The 25,547-nt window shown below is 41.6% G+C and overlaps 2 protein-coding genes across 6 annotated transcripts in view; one reads left to right on the top strand and one right to left on the bottom strand.

Annotated features, from left to right (window-relative positions):
- Positions 1–3,767, top strand: part of LOC117817030 (complexin-2-like) — a 71,611-nt gene extending 67,844 nt beyond the window's left edge. For all 5 annotated transcript variants that reach the window (XM_034689474.1, XM_034689475.1, XM_034689473.1 and 2 more), the window contains one exon: positions 503–3,767. In XM_034689474.1, coding sequence (XP_034545365.1) covers positions 503–697 — 195 coding nt within the window. In that variant the 3' untranslated portion in view covers positions 698–3,767. The remainder of the gene's footprint in view (positions 1–502) is intronic.
- Positions 1–25,547, bottom strand: part of LOC117817031 (leptin receptor overlapping transcript-like 1) — a 762,389-nt gene that overhangs the window by 321,013 nt on the left and 415,829 nt on the right. The window lies entirely within an intron of this gene.

Below are 25,547 nucleotides of genomic sequence, written 5' to 3' on the forward strand. Positions count from 1 at the left end.
GTGAGTGAGCATCAGTGAGTGAGCATCAGAGAGTGAGTAGCAGTGATTGAGCATCAGAGTGAGCTGCAGAGAGTGAGAATCAGAGTGAGCTGCAGAGAGTTAGCAGCAGAGTGAGCTGCAGAGATTGAACAGCAGAGTTAAGGCAGTAGATAGTGAGCATCGGTGAGTGAGCATTAGAGAGTGAGCAGCAGTGAGTGAGCAGCAGAGTGAGCCGCAGAGAGTGAGCAGCAGAGATTGAACAGCAGAGATAAGACAGTAGATAGTGAGCATCAGTGATTAAGCATTAGGGAGTGAGCAGCAGAGAGTGAGCATCAGAGTGAGCTGCAGACAGGGAACAGCAGAGTGAGCAGCACCAACTGAGCAGCAGAGAGTGAGCAGCAGAGAGTGAGCAGCAGAGAGTGAGCAGCAGAGAGTGAGCAGCAGAAAGTGAGCAGCAGTGAGTGAGCATCAAAATAATAATTTGATATTTATGCCTGTTTTGGTCTCTCTCCTCTCTTTGCAGTATGGCATCAAAAAGAAGGAGGAGAAGGAAGCAGAGGCAGCTGCTGCTATGGAGCAGGCCTCCGAGGGCAGCCTCACCCGTCCCAAGAAGGCAGTTCCCACCGGCTGCGGGGACGAGGAGGAAGAGGAGAGCATCGTGGACACGGTCATGAAGTTCATCCCGGCCCCGCTCATGGATATGTTCAATAAAAAGTAACAGTGTTTTGGATGTAATGTGATAAACTTCTTTCAACTTTCATCTAACTAAGACTAATGCTGTATCACCCTGCCCTCGCCCAAACCTGCAGTCACACTTTTTCTTCACCCCCGACCCCTCACCTTACCAACCCAACTTCTAAGAGTCCTGGATTCGAGCAACGTGCAGTGACTTTGCCCTTGAGTTAAAATGCTGATCCAATGCTGTAATATGTACTTTCAAATGCAACTGCAATGTCAAAGTACATAACACCTGCACAGATCTGGTTTCTTTACTCTAAGGCAAAGTCATACGCCATGCTCTCCAGGCCAGAAATCACCCATCATCCACCCTTTTTGTTTGTAAATAGCCTCGGGTTATAAAAAAGAGAACTATATAGAAGTGAAATGTGACATATAACAAGATGACGAAGAAGAGTATAAGCCATATTTTTAACTTTTGAGAAATTATCCAAATCATATCAAAATTTAATTGAATTTTCCTGTTATGTTCTTGCTAATATTTGATACATACAGTGTATATAAATACTTATTACATTTCTATCAGTTCTCCGTTGTGAGGATTCACCCCATTAACTGTCCCTTGTGTTTTTATGGGTTTATTGTGAATGTGTAAAATGAGCGCTGGTCGAGTCCAAACAACACCTGTAAACCAGAAAGTGAAGGAAATTCAATTGAAATGATTTATTTTGTTTTGTTTACATTTTTTTTAAGCATGCAGTAACATTTTGTGAAGTGAAGTAGACATTTGGAGACCATTTCATTTGTTACGATGAAGCAAAATACATTGATATTTGAGGCAATAACTGGTTTTCCATTTTTATTTCCTGACATCTTGTGCACCGTGTACAGTAGGTGTCTGAAATGTTCTTCCATTGGGGAAACTGTAAATGTTCTCCATGAATGAAGTTTGACGAAATCCTTAACGATAAATTCACTTCCTTTACACGTGCGTGGTTTGATCTGTCCGTTTGTGTGTCCTGTGGCGGGTGGCGCTCGCTGCAGGACTTCTAAATTTGTAGACCAGGCTAGTAGAATTTTAATCTTTGTTTTTCATTTCCATTATTTTTTGTAACAACATTACTATGTTGTGAAAAACACTATATGTGAACAGACAGTGACAATAGTGCAATATATTGTTCGAAAATGAAGTTGTCTTGTGTCCGTTGGTTAAACTGATGGGAGTGAAGTCCCAAATCAGCAATAACAGACAATCTTCATTGTTATGTGTTTAAACTTACTCTTTATTGTGTTAGTCGGTGTAAAAGGCACAGGTGTGTCTGCATAGTGACAGTGACGCCTTCGTGAAGGTCAGACATGTTTGATTAGAAAAGAGGAAAAAGGGGGAAGGTGGGACGATTTGTTTTGTGTCTTACAGTCACGTTACAGAACGATAAGCACAACCAGAGTTTGTGTTCAGAATCACAAAAGGTTTCTTAAAGGCAGGCATCAATAAAACATGCAGAGATTAGTCATGAAGGACTTTTTAAAAAAGCGCTGTGTTGACCGATCCACAGAAAATGTTTACTCTCTCTCTTTGGAGTTCAGTCCGTCCTGCTGGTAAATGTTATCGCACAATTCTAAAGAGAGACATACGAGGACAAAATCCAATCCTTCTCCATATGCCTTGTTTTTTTATTTCTTCCTCATTCCACAGTGTCTTGTTCAAACATTCCAGAAATTTGTGACATTCCAATAGACTTGTGCTGGTGACACAAACTTTTACAGTAGGCCTCAGTCGATGCCTTTGTTAGCCTACGGTGCATCTCAATGAAGAACTTAATTTTGACTCTGATGTTGGTTGAGAAAGAACAAAGAGAAAAAGAAATACTCAAATGTTAAGATTCGCTGACATGAATAGAAGAAAGAAAAAATCCCACTAGAGTCCAAGGGGAAGCATAAATGTGCTTTTACAGAGATAAGATAAATCTTGTGATAATTTTTGCTAGACGATGTTTTTTGTGATTCACAAGTGGACAGTAGCTGTAGGCGTATTTACAGTTTTTAAAACTTGTTTTCCACATTGCCACTGTTTCTATTAAGCTAGCTGAAAATTGAAATTACTTGGAACCTAAACTTGTGCATTCTTGTGGCATAGACGATGGAAGTTTAGTTTTTATAAGCGCTTTGTGAGCTCTGTAATCGAAAGCATCCACGCCACCTAGAGAGCACATTTATTGAACTCCCTGTGATGTTATTGTACTCGTAAACTGCCTTTGCCAGCCTCTGTGTTAGCAGATAGTTAGCAGCCGATTGTTGTTTACATGCATCAAAAACACTCCAACCCATTTTCAGAGCAGTTATCCAATCAAACCAAAGAATAGTGCTGGTAGTAGTAGACTTTACATCTGATTTATTTACTGCATATCTGATTTATTTTGAAATTCTCAGGTATTCGAGTTTTAAGTTTTAGTACAACCATAACAAGCCTTCTCTTAGCATTGTTAGCCTTTTCTGCAAACAGATATTATTTTTGCCAGGGGCCTTGCAAGCCTTCAGCAATCTTTATTTTCATCCCTTGTTTGGCCCGAGAATATTCCAGAAGCTACAATTACTGCCCAGTCATATACGACATTCCTGGCAACAAAAACCTTAGCATCATTGTGCAGACCTTCAGGCTACCGGTGACCCTTTGCAAACTGGTTCGCTCTGAAACCTCAACACCCTTCACATCTCGTCCATCAACGCCGTCATGAATCCATTCATCATCATCTTGTAAATGCCGATTGATTGCGCCTAAATGGCTTATACACCACTGCCCAAACAAACTGCCCGAGTCATGCGTAATCAATATTTAGCAGTCCAAGTAGACTCCAGTCTGAAGTCGCTCATGTGTGCCGCTCATAAAGAAACTGCCTGAAAAATATGCCATTAAAAAAATTACTCCTTCGGTGTGACTTGAATGTAACTGTCTGATGTTTCTATCTTTGCATCTGTCTTTCTCTGTTTTGTACGTGTTGAGAAGAAGCTTAATCTCGTGAGGTATTTTGTTTCTTTATTGTCCGTAGCCAGTCCTGTTCCTGTCCTCTGGTGGTTGGTATTTTCAGAAAAATAAATGTTAATTTGGTGAATTCTTTTTGTACTGCGAAAAAAATCTTCTCACCCTTCTCCCCTCCTACTCTCTCTCTTGCTATCTCCCTGTTTGTTGACAAAATGTATGCATGCTTATGGTGTGCGATGTAGGCAAGGTTGTTGATAAAAATCGTTACGTGTCTTCTGTGTGTTTCAAAGCTCCACCTGTTAGCCTCACTGCATGCCATTTTAGACAGATGTTTCAGTCTGTAACTTTCCTGCAAAAATGGAATCACGGCACACTCTGAGAATAAAGTGATTTCATATAATTTTTCATCGTCTTGTGTTTCTGCATTCAAACAGCGCTGCAGCAGACCTTCCTCCTTTTTTTGTAAAATAAGAAAAACAATACATGGGAGCAGTGGTAGCAACATAAGGTGTATTTATACTTTTGGGAGGTAGAATCATCCCTGATTTATGAGATTAAGACGTAACCTGCAGTCATGGATCATTGCATGGCATTGGATAAGGAGATATATGTGCAAAGACCTTCAATGTATATCACATGTTACTGTTTCTGTCAGTCGATTCTGTGTTTCATCTCAACATGGCTGTTGTGCATTTTTATTTTTCTCAGAAGGAATTTTAACATCAATCCAATAAAAGTGAAAAGGGCTGTAAACAGGATGCACTGTTCTTGTTCAAACATGGTTTTTCAGGAACCCACCAGGGACATCAAAGTGATGCAAATAGCATTACACTCATAGGCAAGGCAGCTTTATTTGTTTAGCGCATTTCATACACGAGGGCAACTCAATGTGCTTTACATTAAAACATTAAAAGCATTGGAAACATTTAGACAGGCATATAAGAACACAATTAAAATGATAAATATAATAAAACAGAAAAGGAAAATTAGAAGTATATTAAAAATTACATTAAAATTTGCATTTAAAGTGAGTTAAAATGAGCTAAGATAGGAAGGCAGTGTCAAATAAAAAGGTGTTAGTCTTTGATTTAAAAGAGGTGAGAGTTGGAGCAGACCTGCAGGTTTCAGGAGGTGTGTGTGTGTGTGTGGTGCATAATGACTAAACGCTGCTTCACCATGTTTCGTTCTGACTCTTGGGACTGAAAGCAGACCAGTACCTGATGACCTCAGAGGTCCAGATGGTTCATACAGTAGCAGCAGATCAGCCTAAACCATTCAGTGCTTTATAAACCATCAGCAGGATTTAAAAGTCTATTCTCTGACAGACAGGAAGCCAGTGTAGGGATCTAAGAACTGGAGTGATGTGGTCTACTTTGTTGGTCCTTGTTAGGACTCGAGCAGCAGCATTCTGTATGAGCTGCAGCCGTCTGATGGACTTTTTAGGGAGTCCTGTAAAGACCCTGTTACAGTACATAGAGGTTTGTTTGACATTAGTGGGTCTGTGATACTATCAGCAAACCTTTACATCAGACAAATCCACTAAAAGATAATAGAGGGACACCGAGCAGGGATTAGGGATGTCATTGACTCCAGAGTTTGGTTTAAGAAGGCTGACATTAAAACTAAAGTGATTATGATGCTTTGACATTTTGTGGGTTTATTGCCTGTCAAAGTTTGGGTTCTTGATTTATTTGAGGTTCTCTGAAAAGGTTGTAATTACATGCACAGAATAGTTTGTCATTTTACTCACCTTCTACTCATAAATAAGTCAATTTCACCTTTAAAGGTTACCTGCCAGGATAATCTTATTTGCAGTATACAAAAAAAAAAAAAGCACGCCTTGTCAAAGAAAGATGAATAATTTAGCATTTATTTTGTGTTCCACCTCGTGCATAAATAAGTATTCCATTTGCCTGATGCCACTGACAACTTGGTGGTAAGTTGCCCTGCTTCAATAAGCACACACAGTTTGCATAGCAGGGGGAATACAATCTTCCTCACTGTCTGTTGCAGCAGATGTTAACTGATTTATGCTCTGCTACTTGTCTAGCAGAGACTCCCCAATGAAAGAGATTCCCAGTTACAAGAGAGAGGTTCTTAATGTTTGCACGGTGCTATTCTGGAGGAAGCAGCTGGAGTATTAAGATTAACCACTAAGTGCAATCCCCCTCGCTTCCCTGAATTAAAAGCCATAAATCTGTTATTACAGAGGCTACAGTTGGTCATTAAAGCTACATGAGATAGTTCTGCAACAGCAAATGAAGCTATAAACAAGACTGCAAGACAACCCCTTTCATCCCAAATCAAATAAGCTATACTCACTGATTTAGGCCTTAAAGAAACATCCTTTAGTGCTCAGTCTGTTGGTATACTCACTCATGCTCAACGAGTTAACATATGGAGGTCCACTAATGAAAGCCCCTGTATTCATACTACTCAAAAACTTAGTGATGCATGACATTTCACAGGATAAACACAAGCAGCATCTCCCAGCAGTGATGTCTGCAGATGACAGTTATGGGAGGAGATGTATTGTTTTTTTATTGTCTATGCTGCATAACAAGAAAACGGCTACAAGAGACACCTGAAAATGCTGACACTTGAAAACAAGTGAATATTCAAAGGAAAGGAGGACACTTCAAATAGAGACAGACGCTTGAAACCCTCAGCAGTGACATTGTTTGTTCTCCTAAAGGGAAGTTTTAATTCAAAGTTTGTGCTTTCTTATCACTTTAGATGCTGCTAAAGAAAACTAAATTGAACTCTACTGTTAATGCCACAAAATATTCAAAATGCAAGATGGGTCCAGCTGCAGACCTCCACTCTCAGCCAGCTGACCGGCTCCTCCAACGTGAACTGGAAGCTCCCCTCCTTCGGAAGTAATGTGGATCTAATCCTCCTTTGCGGTCTCAGCCGTCTGATAGGCTCCTCCAGCTCCAGCTCCTCCATCTCTATCGTCGGACAGAAGTCACACGATAAATATGCCGTCTTGAACGTTCAGACATCGTAGCATAAGACAATTAGCTTTGGACTGTTGGAATCACTTTAATCACCATCATATAAAAAATAACTAAATAACTGTAAAATAGTTATCATGAAACTTACTTAAATTAACACATTTTATCTTCTTGTGTTGCATATAATATGAAGTTAATCATATTGCCGTCAATCTTTAAACCTTGAATGGATCCTGCCTCTATCCCTGTTTTACAGTTCAAACAACAATGACTGTAAACACAGAGGTTGTGATAGGACTGGAGTGAAAATTAAACAATCATGTCTCTCTGGAGGAAGTGAAAACGGTGGAGATCATTACACCAAACGGAGGTGCCCACCAATTTATGTTGTGTTATTGATGACGTGCATTTTAAACTTTGTATTTTCAATGTAACACTATTGAGGAATCAGGTTATCCAAGGTAATCAAAACGAGAGGAGTCCAGCTGCAGACATCCACTCTCAGCTGGCTTAATCCTAACGTCGCTTCCTTCTGACGGTGGAGGGGATCTCAGAGTGGAGCCTGCAAGAGAGTCTACTGAGAGTGGAGGTCTGCAGCTGGACTGTCTTGAAAAATGCAGCATTCATTCAGACACTTGTGAATGACTGAACATATAATCCCTAAATCCTGTGATTTTACTTACAATGTTACAATGTTACAATGTCATTTAGCAGACGCTTTTATCCAAAGCGACGTACATACGAGAACAAGAACAACACAAGCAAAGATCTAGACAAGAGGAAACAAGATCAGTAAGAGTAACAAAGTGCTTCAAGTCAATTTGGGTGCAGGTACTGCCAAGCAGTGTAAAGGCAATGCACTAAAGTAAATAAGGAACATCTACAATGAAGCAACCAACCAATTTAAGACCTTCCATTATCGTCATCAACAATTAACATCACCACAATAATGACCAAAGTACCAAGTGCTGGGTCCCTCAAGAGCTGAACACCGATTCCCAGAGTAGAGCAGGACAGTGCGAGTCAATCGTAGCTGGAAGACATGATCTGCCACTGGGGACAACAGTGGAGAACAGTCTAGCTAAGTGCATAGTGCTTCCTAAAGAGCTGGGTCTTTAGCTGTCTTTTGAAAGTAGAGAGGGACTCTGCAGATCAAATGGAGTTGGCCAATTCATTCCACCATTTAGGGGCAACAGAAGAGAAGAGTCCAGCTAGTGATTTTGAGGCCTTGTGTGCTGGAAGCACTAGGCACTTTTCAGAGGCTGAGCGTAGCGGGCGAGAAGGGCAGTAGACCTGGATGAGGGGTTCCAGGTAAACTGGAGCAGTTTTGGTTACTGCTTTGTAAGTCATGATTAGAGGTTTGTATCTGATGCGAGCTGCAACTGGAAGCCAGTGTGGTAAGATGAGCAGAAAAGAGGAACTGAAGAAATGCAGTGTGGCACTTTAATAAAGATGTCTTTACCTGTGAGGGAAAACTGGTATCTCTGTGGCAGAGATATCCTGAATGTGTTATATCTACTCACTAAAAAACAAACCAGGGAAACATAGGATGCGACACCTTCAGTACTGCAACTCTGATGTGTCTTTTCCAAGACCCACATTGTCTTCAAATTTCCATGGCTCAAACTCTAAGCTCAGCCTCTTTGTATGAATGATCTCCATTCAACACTACAACACCAGCAGGGAAACATTACACAGCATACAGCCGTCATACAGCTGGTCTAGATTTGATGAGCAAACTGAATCAAGTGCGATGACATTTAGTGTTGGTATTGGACGTAAATCCTCAAAGCACAATGTTTCTGAGTGAGACTGTGATGTCTGATTTTTATCTTGCCTTCTTCTCATATCTTCCTCATTCTCACACATCATTATATATCGAGTGGCTACTACTTTGGCCTCGATAATAGCTGCTAAATGACAACTAATTAGCAGGGCACCCACCGGCTATTTCAAGCTTTCGTGTGTTAACTAGCTGACCGTTCAAAAGCTTTATTAGAAACATTCAACAGAGCAGGAGAAGACAGTTTTATCTGGGATACAAACCCTAATTTAAGATGCAAATTTATCTCCTCCTTTCACCAAGATTTGTTGGATTTGAAATTTTCCCATCACCAGCATCTTCACTAGGTTTCTCTCCTTCTAGTGACACAACAATTAAGTGTCATTATATTCCCAGCACATAGTGGAGCTTCATAATGGTAAAAGACCCAGTTGCTCAGTTTGTAACAGAACTGCAGAGCCTCTGCGGGTTTCACCGTGCAGCTGCTTTTCCTCCACTTCAGGCTGTTGAGCACACACTGGGGTCTTGGCTCCTCCTTGGCAATAAAAGTCCACGAGTCTCCCCGCAGGAAATAGAGGTATAAATCAATTCCATTAGTATTCATGCTCTGAGGTAGCCTTTTCAGAGCGAGCAGCCTTTATGCTCTCTGAGCAGCACTCAGGCTGCAGGGGAGCCGGTGCTCTATTGGTGTCCTGTGTCCCAACAGTCAATGTCAATTAACTGCTCTCCACTGGGTACCAGAGCCATAATCCAGCCAGTGAGCAAAGACTGGAACTGAACTCTGGAAAGGGGGATTCTTTTTTCTTGACTTCGGATGGAGATATTTTTCGTTTTTGAGAGCATGGACAGAGCTACTGTTAGCAGAGACCATCTGGCTGCTTACACTGTTTGGTCATTTACTAAAGGCCTGCTATGGCAGACTCCCAGAATGCACGACGTAATCAAAACAAAAAAGCTCAGATTAGACTGAAAAATGGACAGCAGCACTGATCTGATGTCTTGCTGATATGTTTATCAGCACTACTCAGGAGGCAGATATCTTCCCGTTGCATGAGCTTAGAGTCTTTTGGGATGTAATGGATATTAAGTAAGACTACATGCATAACATGGGGAAATGGTCTGTATGGAGACACTCATATTTTCTGGAGAGACACCTAAAATGATAATGGTGAACTCCTGGTGCAGTATTTCAATTTGTTCAATCTATTGACACCCACTTTTATAACAGGGGGCTGCAGGGTGGTGCAGTGGGTAGCGTTGTTGCTTCACAGCAAGAAGGCTCCTAGTTTGAGTCGGGTTTGCATGTTCTCCCCGTGCATGTGTGGGTTCTCTCCAGCTTCCTCCCACAGTCCTAAAACATGCTCACCAGGTTAATTGGCCACTCTGAATTGACCGTAGGTGTGAATGTGTGCGTGAAAGGTTGGCTCTTCATGTGATAGGTTGGGGACCTGTTCAGGGTGTACCCTGCATTCCGCCCCAAAGTCAGCTGGGATAGGCTCCAGCCCCCCATGACCCCAAAACGGGATAAGCAGTCAAGATAATGGATGGATGTATTTATAACAAGGTGTCGCTGATACAACATTAGTGTAGGCTAGCACAATGGGGAACCCTGCAAACCTTGGCTATATTCTGCTCCTTCAGGTTGTGTGTAGCAACATATTTCATGATATGGAGCACCGCCTGCAAGCTAGTACGTCTACGTCATCCTCAATATCAGCTGATCTTCTTAATTTGGCGGTCTATTTAAGCTGCAAGACTTCCTGCCTCTGCCTCTGCAAACTTTCAATCCTACCTCCTCACCAGCATCCACCTGTAGGCTCCAATTGGGGGGTTAGTCCTATCTCTTTACTCTTCAAATTCTGTATACAAGTTAATCTGCAAGGAGTAATGAGGTTTGCAGACTAGACATCAAACACAAATATGCTGCATTAATACACTTCAGTGTAAAATAATGTGAGTTGTCTGACTGAACTCCCGTTAGTTGTGCATATTTTTTTTGGTTTGTTCCAAGTGGAAGTAAATTACTTTCAAGTGATTTCAATCAGGAGAATTTGACTTAGAAATAATAGCAGGTTTCAAGTCTTTTCCAGTTTTGAACTTAAAGCTATTGCTGCACCTCACCTGTGCAGGACTGTGACCTACATTACTGAATGAGTAACTTTTCTTAAATTGTAATGCTACATTTCTGAAAACATCAAACATCCATCAGAGGCTGCGTTACATGTATGATTCTACAAATCAGTTGAATGGAAAATGTTTGATTTTATCTTTATAACTACTGCCTGCATCGTAAGAAGAAGCAACTCTTATGAACCATTCAGCTCCAAAGTGGGTAAGTACAGCCTATTATGTGGCTTATAGTATTCATCTGAATCCTGCTGATCTATTGTAAACCCACTTGACAAACATTAGGTAGGGCCGCATGATATTTCAAAGCCCTTATACATATAGTGGAATTACTTATCTTAAATTAGTATTAGTGTGGAAGTACGATTATGGTGTTTTTCTGATTCATTGTTCCTGCATGGCAACCTTTGATTCACTCAGCAGTCACTATGTTTGGAATAAAAGTTGCAGGGGAATGACGAAGGTTAAAGAAAATTGTGTTATGTATCCTGTGAGTAACAGTTTCACAGAAATAACTACCAATCAAAGGGCCTTCATGGGAACATGTTATATTCCTATTGGGCAGTTTGGCCTCTCACCTAGAGGGCCAGTGAATGCAGCTTTAAAAAAAAACCTGACCCTAAAAGTTTTCTTCTACAATCAAGTCAATAATTTGGAGTTTCTGGTATATGAAAGAGGTCCTCTCATGTCGCCTGGTGCAGACAAGAGACTGGAGTTGAAGTTCAGCAACTTCATCCACAACCAGGACCCATATACACATCCAGCAATTACACAAACGGGACCATTACTCTTAACGTACTGTTAAGAAACGGCCCATTTGGCCCGTAGCGTTAGCCGCATGCACAACTGCAAATGGTCGGCCAATTAACTAATTGTGCCATGAGAGCAAGGCTAGAGCAAAACGTCATATGTCCAGGGAACCTCCTGGAAAACCCTTATCCAACAAGTTCCAATTGCGCACGCCTATTACACATAAACAACAATAAACATAGTGAGTGGTACCGGTGTCACTGTGAGAAGATCATGAAAATAAACATTTTCAGTGGAAGAAGAAATGGTCATTTTATTACAAGAATATAGAATGAACAAACAGCTATTATCAGCAAGTCAATCGTCAAAGATCTTACTTTTCCAAAGGATTCTTTCGATCCTTAAATATCCGTTGTCTTCGCATATTTCATCTTAAACGTTAACGCATAAGATCGATGTCCGCCATCCTTTAAACAGCCTAACAGGTGCAGTAATCCTGCCGTTAGCACCTGTAATGGTCGGTTCTACCGCCAATAAATTGAACGTATGTTGGGGCGTTAACCTGACTCATGCAGACCGCTAATTGATTTTTTTTTCTCCATTAGTACAAACAGTCCGTTTTTATCCCTAATGGCTGGACGTGCATACGGGCCCCGATTGTTGTCTGAACTGAAAGACATTTCCTCTGTGTTTATGGGGATTAAGAAAGAAGCCTATATGGACGTTGGATAGCAGCTGATTGGTGGAAAATGGTAAATAGGCCAACCAATCAAAGCACCACTAATGCCGGGGTCCGACAACACAATCTTTTTGTCTGTTACGATGGTCAATGTGACAGTTAAGGCGATCACGGAGGCATACATTTGTGCTGCAACTTGACTTTCAAACATGACAAGGCAAGGCAAGGCAGCTTTATTTGTATAGCGCATTTCATACACAAGGGCAACTCAATGTGCTTTGACAGACTACATGTTGGTACTTGACCAATCATCAAAACCATAAGGAGGAGGGGCCAAGCTAGACAACACCTGGAAATACAAACAACAGTTACTCTGTTTTTTCAGTCTGCTGTGGTCGTCCCTCAACGAGTCATCATAAAGCAGCGATGTTGTCAGAGCTCAACAAACTTTTCGTCCGTATCAAGAAATCATCATTCATCTTTGGCTTGGCCATTTTGTTTGACTTTTGCACACTCAGAACACTCTATTTTCTCATTGGTCAACTTCACTGACGTGATGGAACAAATAGGAGAAGGCAGAGAGGAAAATCAAACATGCTAGACTTCCAGTCAGGAGGTCATGGGGCATCCTGGAAGTCAAGTGACCTTGATTGTCAATTTTCAGGGTCCCAACACCCTATGTCTGCCAGGCTATCATCATGCTTAAATCACACACATTCAAACACCACTGTTAAAGAACACTATGACATGCAAGATGCAGGAGCTGGGATTGAACCGCCACCCTTCTGATTAAGAGGTACGGCCACTGGGATTGAATTAAGGCCAATGCTTGAAGTCTCTTTCGCTCACCACAAGCACTGCTTTACTGCACACAACCAACGTAACGTCAAAACCTCTAAGGCCAAAACTGAGACACCAAAATGTCATCCTGTGCTTACAGGTTTAGCATCCACATACGGATATCTGTTTACAGGGATTACCCTTTAAGGTAAAGTTATACTTGAATGTGTAGCTAAAAGCAAAGCCTTCTCCTTCTCAGTCAGCACACAGCACCATGGGACAACAAACTCCTATATACAGAATGTTTACATACAGCTTTATGTGTGAGAGCAGTGTGACGCACAAAGGGTCTCAGCTGTAGATGGAAATGTTCAGTTTGGGCAACAGTGTGTGACCAGCAGGGCTGCATTTTCAAAACTGCAGGACTAATACTCAGAGACAGCCAGCCACCCAGAAAAGCTTTGTTTACGTTCATGTCAAACTGCATCTGATGGCTGCACCATACGCTCCACACAGAAATGCACACAGATTCTCTTCTATTTGCATACTTTGATTGTATGCAAATAGACTCTTGACAGGTAAATGTGCTGCGTTTCAGATCCAGCTGCTACTTCTTCCTCCTGCACTCCGCTCTAAGTCAAGGAGACCTTGATAGGTATCAGAGGGTCCAGAGGAGACTCTGATTGACAAGTCCATTGACGTGAGCTCGGTGCAGCCACAGTGGCTCAGCTAAGCTATAATAGGTCTGTTTAATGAATAGAAAAGCCCAGATCCCCGACCATATCAGCACCAGACGGTTTCCATCCACCTCAGCGACAAAAGGTCTGACGCATTATAAGGCATTTAATTTCAGCACAAGACTCCAAGGGGACGTTCCTCCATTTCAGTGTGTTAAAAGGAGCATACAAATGGGCTGAGAAGGATTAAAAAAGTTCGGTTAAGGAGCACTCCTGACCTCAATTAGTGAGCATTTCTCCTCTGAGTCTCAAGTGCTAGCTGGCATACAATGATGCTAAGTCTTTGACACACAACCTCTGAACCGAGTAATCCTGCACAGAGGCCTGCATTATATATAAAACCTCCACCACAAGTAGAACATGTAGACTGGGAGTATGAATTCTGCATGTTCCTCTGCAGGATTGGAGGGGAGTAAACAGGATGTTTTGCTGGGTCTATAAATACTGCTGTGCTTCAATAATGCTTCCTTCAAGCTGTCACTCCCGTACTGTTTATGCGCTGCTTTTCCTGTCTGCAAAAAAAAAAGAAAGAAATCATCTCACATTTCATCAGCGTGTTTTCTCACTGAGGTGTGATGCAAATTCAACTAATGTGTCTCAGAATATTAGATGCTCTTCATGATGCAATTCAGAGCACCAACTATTAAACACAATATTGTTCGAATGTCATCCTCTTCAATGCTTTCTGAAGGGTTTCTGTCATCCTGTATCCATGTGCGACTTCTGATTGTCATTATTCTCTGGAGCTGGAGGTGGTTGCTGTTGACTGCGTGCTGAAATGACAGCTCACGACAGCAGAGACAAACACATTATCCCAGTTTACAGCAATGAGATGATTGGGTCAAATCATTCTGCTGTAATCTGTTTGGATAAGGGGAAGAGGAAGAGGGTTCTTCATCCAGATGGATTATTTTGGAGAGGCCTCTGCCCTGGCTCTACACTCCCGTTCCTCTTTCTGGCATCTCTCTACATACTTCTCTGTTTTATCGCTCCCCTTCTCTTTTTTAAGGAAATTGGAGCAGTGGGGGCTGTAGAGCGTACAGCCTACCCCAAACTGAACTCAACTTTATTTATATATACCCCCTTTCATACATACATACATACATACAAGCATGCAGCCCAAAGTGCTTCACACAAGAACAGAGAGACAGAAAACTACAGAAATGGTAAAATAATTAAAGACAATCAAAGATAAAAATAATATATAATAAAATAAAATTAATACAGTAAAATTAATAAAATAAATGGAGTAAGAATTAAAAATCAGGTAAAGTTAAAAAGATCAGATATATACAAGAAATCAAATAAATAAGATAAATAAATGTTTTTAAAACAAACAGGCTTCTTGCTCTGGCTCTGCCCTCCATGTCCTGTTCCTAACAACTCTTACTCACTTGTAGGAGAAAAAAAAGCCACTGCAAAAACAAAATCTCAACTCAATTCAACTCAAACTTTATTTATAGAGCACGTTTAAAACAACCGGAGTTGACTAAAGTGCTGTACAGGTCAAAAGCACCACCAATGACAAAAATAACCCAAACAATGCCAAAGATACAATACTAAGCTACATAAACACAGTGCAAATATAGAATAAAATAAGTAAAATTTAAATGTAATTAAGATTTTGCCAGATGTCCACTCAACCTTGATTAAAAGCCAGGGAGAAGATGATGATTTAAAAACCTCAATCATCAGTCGCGGGGCGTGGCTGGGGGGCGTGGTCGGGCCGGCTGGGGGGGCCGGGGGGGGATTGGCCCTGCCGCCTCCGCCCTCCCCCGGTTGGCGGGCTCTGGTCCTGGTCCTGCCCGGCTGCCTGGCTGTCTGCTCCTGGTGCTGGGCCCCCTCGGCCCTGGTGGCTCCTTTGGCTCGGTCTTGGGGGGCTGTGGGGGCGGTGTTGTGGGGGTGTTCCTTGGGGGGGCTGCGGGATCTCTCCCCCCTCGCCCCCCTTTCCTCCTGCTTAGTGACCTGGGGGTCATCCTGGGTGCTCCGGCGGTACCTGTTTGCTTCCGGTCTGGGTCCTTGGCTTGTCCCCTGGCCTGGGTCTCCCGCAGCGGCTTGGGTCCTTCGGTCTGACTGCTCACGCCGCCCGGGTGCCGGGCCGAACCGCTTGGCTGATCTGACCCAAGTGGTATCATCTGCACCAGTGGTGGTCTTGTTACACAAATAGAACACAGCATGGCGGCAACCCTCTGCGACCCAAGCTTCAGTAATGATTGTGGACACTAAGGGTTGCTTAATCATTAGTATCACCACACAGAGTTTTTTTGGCGTCATGGTGAGATGGTCCGTCTCCATCTAAGTGTCTTAGGTCTCTCTCTCCTTCTCTTTCCCTGTCCCTTTGTATATCCTTATGTAATCTTTCTTTTACTTTCTCTTATTTTTTTTTTGGTCCACCTAGGTGTGCACGCCCTCTTTTACAGAACATGATATTAGCTGTCAATAAAAGATAGGCCAGAGTTCTAAGAGGGATGGTGATGGTCGCATGCACACAGTCACAAGCACAGAAGAAAAATGTTTTCTTTCTTTTCTTTTGCTGCAAGAATAAATTGCATTAATATTTGACAGTTTGTGACAAACATGACACAAACCAGAAATATATATGCAGACAAGAGTAGAAGAAGAAAAAAGAAAAAAAAAAACAAAAAAACTCAATTGATCCCACAGAGCGGATATGACAGGGCAGGTTGTTCCAGAGCCGAGGGGCAGCCGCCACAAAGGCTCGCTCACCTTTGGTTTTAAGCCTCGTTTTGGGGTTGACCAATAACAACTCACGCGATGATCTCAGTGTTCTGGCAGGGACATGATACTGGAGAAGCTCGGTCAGGTACTGGGGGGCTAGGTCATTAAGAGCTTTAAAGACAAACAACAAAATGTTTAAATCTATTCTAAAAGCAACCTGGAGTCAGTGCAGCGAGGATAGGACAGGAGATATGTGGTCACGGTTGCGTTTGCCAGCGAGAAGATGGGCAGCTGCGTTTTGTACCAGCTGCAGGCGATGCAAGAGGGAGTGGTCCAGCCCAAAATACAGTGAGTTGCAGTAATCCAGTCGTGTGTTAATAAAAGCATGAATTACAGTCTCAAGATCTCAAAAAATGTTGAACGTATTTTTTTTAATGGTTTAATCATCTTCTGTAAGATTAAAGACACTGAAGGAACTTAAACCCTTACTCTGGATCAAAAAGCAAGATCCAAAATGATGAGTTCAGACCTAGATAGGAACTATCTAGTCATGTTGCATCCTCCATGTTTGATTTTTTTGCAAAAGACACTGATTTCTAAAGTATCCACTGGCTACTCTGGAGGAGTTTCCCAATGGACTTATTCTTCGTTTTTAGCTAATCAGCTCCATTAGTACCTGGACTGGTTGCACAGAGCATTTCTAGCTCAGCAGCTTAGGACAGCAGGAAGGTGGAGGTTTTCCAGACCAGGCAAGGGGCGCCCAGCGAAGAAGACTGGCTGAGAACTGCCACAAATCTGGTTTAAAAGCTTTGCTAAAGGGACGGAAGAACCACACTCAGTCAATGCCAGTCCTGCTGTGATCACTGGGTGGCTGCTGAGTCCTTTCCAGTAATACTGTAGCAAGAGATTTACTGCAACTGGGATCGGGACTCTGAGTCATCATACGCTTCAGGTACTGAGAGTTCAGGTTGAGGAGCGAGAGAAAGAAGTGAGGGAGAGATCCGGCAAAGTTCATGAGGAGGGGTTACTGCAGGGTCAGCCTCAGAGCTAGGAGCTAGACCACATCAGGACTGTGAAAACCATTAACCTTACGAGGGACAATTAGCTGGAGAGACAATGGAGTGGCCGTGGTTGTTAAGGTCTACGTCTTAATGTTAACTAGTTCCTGATTTTCAATGTTGAGCATTAAACTTGACTAAAACCCGTTGAAACCACCAGCTGAAGTGGTCTGACCTCCACAGACCTGCACAGGGCTAAATTCCCCTGGTTTGTTTACTAGACATCTCTCCCTTGGAGATTCATTTCAGCCTTCCTGAAGCTGTATTTTACATGATATGTTCATAAACAGGCTGCCTAACAGGCTTGGTGTGAATCTATTCCTCAGCATGGTCTTGTTACTTTCTAACACCACGCACTAAATATTACAGCACGTTCTGCTAGTGTGAATCCACAGCCGTACTTCCCAGGAAGTGCTCCTCGCGGATTAAGCTCTGCTGAGCCGCAAAATTGAACTGCAGTCGTCTATGGAAATTTGATAACAGAGGGTAATGCTCTGAGGCTGACGTCTGAATTTTGAGTCTGAGGCAGCCGTGACAGAGAGTTGTGTATAGAGTAAATTGCGCTTGCCGTGGCTATCAAAGCATTTGCCATGAGGTAAAAGAAAGAGAGGAAATGCAAGTGTGTGATACTAACTGCAGTGGTTCCCAAAGGAAACACTCTGATATCTTATTACCAAACTGTTTGATGAAACATCTGGGAATCTTCGGCCCGAGCTCCCTTGATGCATCTCTTAATCCACCCACATCTCCTCTCATCCAGGCCTGAGTTGTGACCGTATCCATCCAGAAAACCAATTACATGTTGCAGGCAGCCTAATTGTCTCAAATTTAATTTAAGACACTCATTTGTTCCTCAGTCAAGAGATGGGCCAAGATTTATGCAGAGGCCCTGTGCTGCTTCAAGCAAATGGGCTGCTTTGAAATTGAAATGCTGGCTTTTGTGCAAGAAGCGCTGGGCAACTCGTGATATTTATTTGAAGTCAGTGACTAAAGAGGAGGTTATTTAATTCCAGGTCGTTGTCAATGCATGATATACTGATAGATGAGCGTGGTTTAAACGTGGATTCCCCATTAGTTTAAATGGTCTTGTGGTCTGGCTCTGCCTTCAATGGTTAACAGAGGAAGAGGACAAAGTACACCATTCATTCCCTTTGGGGTAATTTCATTTTTTTTTTTTTCATTTAATTACACACACACACACACACACACACACACACACACACACACACACACACACACACACACACACACACACACACACAAGCCTGAAAGACACTGTTTCCAGGACCTCACATGCTAAAATGGTGGGGGGAGATATGTTTGAGTGATGGGCTGCCACATTGTAATACACCCACAGCCGTTGGGCTCCACACTGAAATTCAACATTCAAATATTTCACAATATTGCCGTAGAGCATTTCAGTTATAATGAGCATTTTTCAAGGTCCAGAGGAATCGAGTAGAGTATTATTATGCACAGCACCATTAAAAAAAAATCATGATCCCAATCATTAAAAAGTTAAAACGCCCAAAAGTTTTGTCGTAACCTCAATCTAAAATTACCTGATTTCACTAATGTGCTACTTTTAGAAGCATGAAAAGACAGATACCTCATTAAGAAGTAGGACAGACGGATCACTACGAGTGAACACACTTAACTCTTCCATGTGGAGATTAAAATAGGACAGCTGGATTTTCTTCCTTTCTTTTTAATGTATTTTTGGCTCTCAGGGCTTATCTATGACACCACATGGATGTTTAGCTCCAGCAGGAATCACCTGGAGGAAGTGTAGGAGATGACTACACTGATACATCGGGGGGAATTGGTGTGAGAAGGGGTGAATTTCTGACCCAGGAATCATAGAACAGATGAAATGGAAATGATATGGGTGTTAAGCCTCATACAGTCACTGTTCACAGAGCTGCAACATGCTTGGGGTGAAATCCAGGAGCAGCAAGAAACCTTAGATCACTCCTCAGGTGTGTGCTCTATTAGAGCTGACAAAGGCTGTACTTTGTGTGTTTTTAAAACCAGTCTTAGAGCTGTGCAACATGTTCTTTCATTCAACACATTCAAATTATTATGAGGTGCAAGTAAGACTGCTTATTGAGCCGGCAAGTCAGAATCTGCATTAAAGCTTGGATGCATTAGAGCACTGTTAATGCACATAAAACAGCAGGCAGTGCAAAACACATAAAACTGGACCATTAAATAGACACCGAGAGGTGAAAGTAGAAAGGGTTAGAACTTTTGCAGAACATCTGAGCTGAGCATGTGTGGAGCACGAGGAGGAACAGCTATATGCTCCATTTGCTAAGCTGCCAAGGAGAGAAGAGGAAGGGTTTATAATTGGGATATGGAAAAGGGAAGACTTGGTACTTTAGAACTAACAGTTCCTATACAAGTTAAGAGGAAAATCAACTAACCTCACTACATGTGTTTTTGGCAAGTGTCCTGCAATATTCGAAAAAAGGTCGCTTCATGTGCTTTTTCTTAGATTTATAAACCAGCTCAGAAACAACCAAATCAAACACCTCTCATGTTCAATGATAACAGCTTTAGAGCGTATTCTAATATAACAGCATGTTGCCTGGCAGCCATGCTGAGGGCTGCACAGCTGTTGCACAGACGCACACATCTGACTACATTTTAAGAGCATTGTTCAGACTGACAGATCACGTTTGCTTCTTTAATATACATCCAGATTGATTTCAGCACCACTGGAAGAGCTGACTACAAGAGAAATGAACCTGGCATGCAGCTCTTTCAACTTTCACACATTTGGAGGTGGTTTAAAAACTGATACTTCCACATGCATCTCACATTTGGCTGTTATGATTGGATTTTAAGTCTATTTTTGTCCTAAGTGATGCAACGCACAACCCTAATGTCAACTCAGGAGTGAGTGAGGAGAATCTATGAAGCCAATAGCAACGGATTTGGAGTTAAGTTATCAATTAAAGAACACTTCGTTTAGTTGCATTGTAGGATGCTATTCTGTCCGACTCAGCTTTGCAAGGTTTACAGTTAGAGACAAGTCAAAGAACAATGATCAAGATGAAGCCGTGTGGCAGAAAAATTCTGTTTTGAGTTAAAGGGGATGCATCAGCTTTTTTGTGCTTCTTTTTCATTAACGAGCACCATTTTTACTGGACATGATAACTGATGACTAAAGACACTAAAGACCCTATTAGTGGGGGTCTTTGTTTTATGTCAGTGTGTGTTTTCTTGCATTCCTGCCTCAGCTTTCCCCTTCCAGATCCTCCTTGAGTGCCTGCCCCTCCCACCTCGTTTAGGGATTGGCTTCACCTGCTTGGAGCCTTTAAAATCTGGGTGAATCCAAGATGGCTCTCCCTCTCTCCCTCCTGGAAGGCTGCCAGGCACCCACTTTGGTTTTGTTTGGTGATTATGTTTGGTTCAGCCTTGGTTTCCTTTTACACATAGCTTTGGTTAGCACACACAGTCTAACAGCACCCAACACCCTCACCACACTACTGATTGCTGATTTAATCATTTGTTGAGAACGCCCAATAAATTATTTCTTTATTTAATAGCTGTCACTGTGTGGACCTCCCTTCTTTCTTATGCTCTTCAACAAGCTGGGCAATAAATCTGCACTTTGCACTTTAAAGCCCTAATTTACAATTCAATTCGTTACTTATTTCAATTCAACACCATTGTACACTATTCACGTTTGCACAAAACTCCTTGAAACTTCCACATTTTCAGGGATAGGGTTGCATGTGTGAATGCAAACAGCCAACATTTTAATCCCAGCTTTATCCAGAAATGTTCAAAGTAGAATGACGAAGGGTAAAATTGCTGCAAGAAGTCGCAGCAGAAAACATTTGGGAAAAATTTAAATTCGAAATTTGAATAAAAGCATCTGTACAAAATATTCAAGGGCCTTATTTCCAAGACGAGAACGGTGAAGATGATGGTACAACCGCCCATTTGCACTTAGCAGTGATGTTAATGTAAAGACCTTCATCATATAGTGTAGGTCTCTGTTGCTTTGCCTGCCACCATGTTGTAGACATTACACTGTGGTGCTTGCAGGGTGCTTTAGATGTCATGTACTGCCACCTGAGACTCATCTGTCATCCTCCGCCTACAAACCCACTTATCTGACAGGGTAGACTTCAAGCTGTCAGGGACATGTATACACAAGAAACTGTAAAAAAAATCCAATCCTCAAATTTTCTTAAAATCTGAGGAGCGCACACGAGAAAGACGATTTCATTTGAAGTGTTCAGCAAGAGGAATTCTGTCCAGAGAGGATTAGTGTGTAATATATTGGAAGCTTGCAGGTGTAGTTATTAGCAGTATTTATCCTGATACGACCTCCTGTTAAGGCTTTGTGCAGGGGTGTTCAAAGTGGCTTTGATTGACACCTCCTTCATTCTCCTCTCCGTTTTGTCCACATGGTTAATGAAATTTGTCCGCTATTCATTTCATTGAGAATGGAAGTGGGACGTATTCATTTCCAGCCAGGAGTTAATTCACCCTCATTTACCTCACGCAGAGCTGAAGCTGAATAACCATCAGAGCTCTGCCCAGTCGTTTAGCTGAGGCCCAACAAGGATTAAACGTGGAGTGGTTGTGCAGGGATATCTATGTAAAACTAAAGTCACATACTTGTAAATTATGCGCCTTTATGCAGCTTATTCTACAAAATGTTCAATGCATCCTCTCTTTATAAAGTAAGCACTTGAAAAACAGATGAGTTGATATACATTCAAACACCTTTAGTAGCACATTTCAGTGACTACTTTTAGTCTGAATATGGATGTCTCATCCAGACACAGAGCTCTTTATGCACACTGTTCAATAGGAACAATATGTCTGCATGAAAAGAGTTCCAGCTGATAACAGAAAAGATCTGACAGCTTAAAATCTTCTTCTCCAAGGACAGGAGGCTGCAACAAGAGGTTTGGTATCTGACATATAGTCAGCACAGCCCGGATTCTATTGTGTTACAGTTCAATTGTGAATACTACAGCAGTCTTATCTTTTACTTTCTGTTGCCTCAAGAGAAAGATGGCACTGTGACCCCCCCGCAAACAAATGGAGCAGATAAACAAAGAGTCTTTGTGTCAGCGCAGACTCCATTTTCCAGCGCACAAAAGGAAACGCTGACTTTTATAATAGCTGCTGCTGCAAAAAAAGGGGGCCTTATTTCCCCAGGTGTCATGGTGAGAAAATACCTCATTCTTTCTCGTTACAGAAGCAAAAGATGCCCCACAAGTGTTTGTCTCTTTAGCGCCGCCATTTTAATTGGATTTCTTTGAAAGTTCAGATTAACCTCCGGGGGGGGAGTCTGTGTTTCTGGCGGTGGCCTGACACCCGGCGCCAACCTGCCTCTCCAAGAAGCTGATTGAATCGCTCCGTGTTTCTCCGGGCTGCTGTTTATCATGAGACGACTTGTTTTGGATTGATTTTTGTTTGGCAAACAGGAAGTTTTGTGGTGTCACAGAGGATCTAAACCCGGATCAGAGTCACATGCACATCCCCAGCTGCAAACCCACATTTAAAAGTATCATTATGGAGCAATAAAAGTACTTAGTTGTACTTTCTTGTTTGCCCACTGAAGACTCAAATATGGGTTTCTAATAACTTTAGTAACACACTCAAAAAAGCCAATTATCCAAACGTATGTCTCTACAGTTTGATTGAATACGACCTAACAGTGCATAAAGCACATTCAGACACTTTAATTAGAAATAAACCAAGCAGTACAGCAGTTTTTAAGCACAGAGCACAGATACATTCCTCTTACTGTAGATGTATAATTGGCCTGCTAACGTGAATCTCATTTGGAACTTGCCCTACACCAGAATCGTTCCATAATGGCCCATTATTATGACTTATAAATATTCAGTTCGTCCATAATTATCTGGATTATAATCAAGTATTTAATAGTCGTGTGTAATTAAATGCTGCAGAGGTCATGGAGTCCATCCCCTGCATAATGAACGTATAGTATCCTCTCAGACTTCTCACAGTCGATCGTTGTGTTCATTAACTACATAAAAATATATAGAAGTATTATGTCTGCATGATGTTCCTGAGCAGATAGTTCTTTTTTTAATTAAAATTATTAAGACTAGTAGGTTTCAAATTCTAGATGAAAGGTCAAACCCAAACTTAGACCATGTTTTTACAAAAAGAAAAAAATATATATAGGCTATTTATTCATATATATGCAGAAAAACTCATCCATGCATTTATCTTTAGCAGACTAGACTACTGTAACGGGGTCTTTACAGGACTCCCTAAAAAGTCCATCAGACGGCTGCAGCTCGTACAGAATGCTGCTGCTCGAGTCCTAACAAAGACCAACAAAGTAGACCACATCACTCCAGTTCTTAGATCTCTACACTGGCTTCCTGTCTGTCAGAGAATAGACTTTAAAATCCTGCTGATGGTTTATAAAGCACTGAATGGTTTAGGCCCAAAATACATTGCTGATCTGCTACTACTTTATGAACTATCTGGACCTCTGAGGTCATCAGGTACTGGTCTGCTTTCAGTCCCTAGAGTCAGAACGAAACATGGTGAAGCAGCGTTTAGTCATTATGCACCACATATCTGGAACACACTCCCTGAAAGCTGCAGGTCTGCTCCGACTCTCACCTCATCTCTGCCTTCCTATCTTAGATTATTTTAACCCACTTTAAATTAAAATTTTAATGTAGTTTTTAATATATTTCAAATTTTCCTTTTCTTTCCTGTTTTATCATATTTGTCATTTTAATTATGTTATTTTATGCCTGTCTGAATGTCTCCAATGCTTTTAATGTTTTAATGTAGAGCACATTGAGTTGCCCTTGTGTATGAAATGCGCTATACAAATAAAGCTGCCCTGCCTTGCCTTGCCTATATATAAGGCCTATATTGTGCCTTTGCAGAGCCTTGGGTGTATCAAAGAATCTTACAGTGTAAACCAGTTTTAGCGATCATGCTCACATCCTTCATCATAGTGTTTCTAAATGGATCAAAAAACTCGGCAAAGGATAATTACTCTGCAAAAAGAGGTTAAAAGATTAGTCTACAAGAATCAGCCAATCTGTTTTTGGTCATCTTTTTGAAGTATTCTTATAAAACATATGGTCAGGGGTTTACTGGACCACATAGGGAAAAACATAAACTAAATTAATAATTACATTTTTGTAATGTGTAAGAGTGTTGCCCTTCTAAATAAAATATAAATGCACTTTGTACTTCACAGAATAAACACTTTTAAGCTGTCTTCTACCTCTAACCCGGGACTTCCACCACATCCCTGTCCGGTCAGGCTCATCTGTCAACAACCACCGGTTGCGTTTTCAGAACGCGGCACGGAGCAGGACCGCCGGACAGCTGGAGTCATGTGACCGAGGTTTTCCCTCGTCAATTACTGAATCAAGGATTCTCCTCCTCCTCCTCTCCTCGTCCATGTTGTCTTTCTGGTCCTCTGAAAACCTCTGACCTGTTGACTCCAGGCCTGCCTCCGCTCATCATGACGATTTGTTGTTGTAGTTAAGTGAAATACAATCTGGTGATAACACAGAGTGTTTTATTCTGAAAATTAACCGGATGTTTTCATTTTGTTTTGGTGAAACCTGACTTCCTGTCCCGCTCCATCTGCTCTGTTGAGATTGATGCTTCATGCTCAGCATCTGGCAAACATAGAAGTCTTGCTTTTCTGATCAGCCGGAACGCAACGGAGCGGATCCAGTGGAAGTTAACACATTGACTAGAATAGAAACCTATCAGATCCATTGCTGTGATGGATCAGAGACAGACCAGACACAGATCCGGTGGAATTTCACCGTAAGTCATGGTTTCAGACCACGCTGGTTTAGCAGTACACCATTTATTAAAACCATAAATCTAAAAGTCAAGATCATAACATACCTTTCATGTTATTCTAATGATTCCCAAATGAAGACACTGTTGCATTACATGGTTAATATGGACCTTTTTTGAAATGCAATATTATGGAATACAAAACATGTGATAAAAAATGTAATTAATTACAATTAACTATTGAAATTCTACAATTGATTGTGGTTTTAATAGATGAATCGTTTGACAGCCCGAGTTAGAATGCACCATGTGGGCTGACTCGTTCATTTAAAGGCAGATTTTTGCTAATGGAGAAAAATAACTACTTTTGTTCTTTATTCAAAAACATAACTGGAGGTTTGTCTCATTTGCATTCATTTAAAGATTCATAATAAACAAAGGCTGGCTGCAAAGGGGGAGCTGGTGCAGATCTACAAGTCATAACATTTACTCCCAATGTGACACACTTTGCAAATTAATACTCCTGCTCAAATCAGTTGGTCTGTTGTTTTCTGTGGTAATTTGTCGCC

Source organism: Notolabrus celidotus, chromosome 8, assembly GCF_009762535.1.
Source record: "Notolabrus celidotus isolate fNotCel1 chromosome 8, fNotCel1.pri, whole genome shotgun sequence".
Lineage (NCBI taxonomy): Eukaryota > Metazoa > Chordata > Actinopteri > Labriformes > Labridae > Notolabrus > Notolabrus celidotus.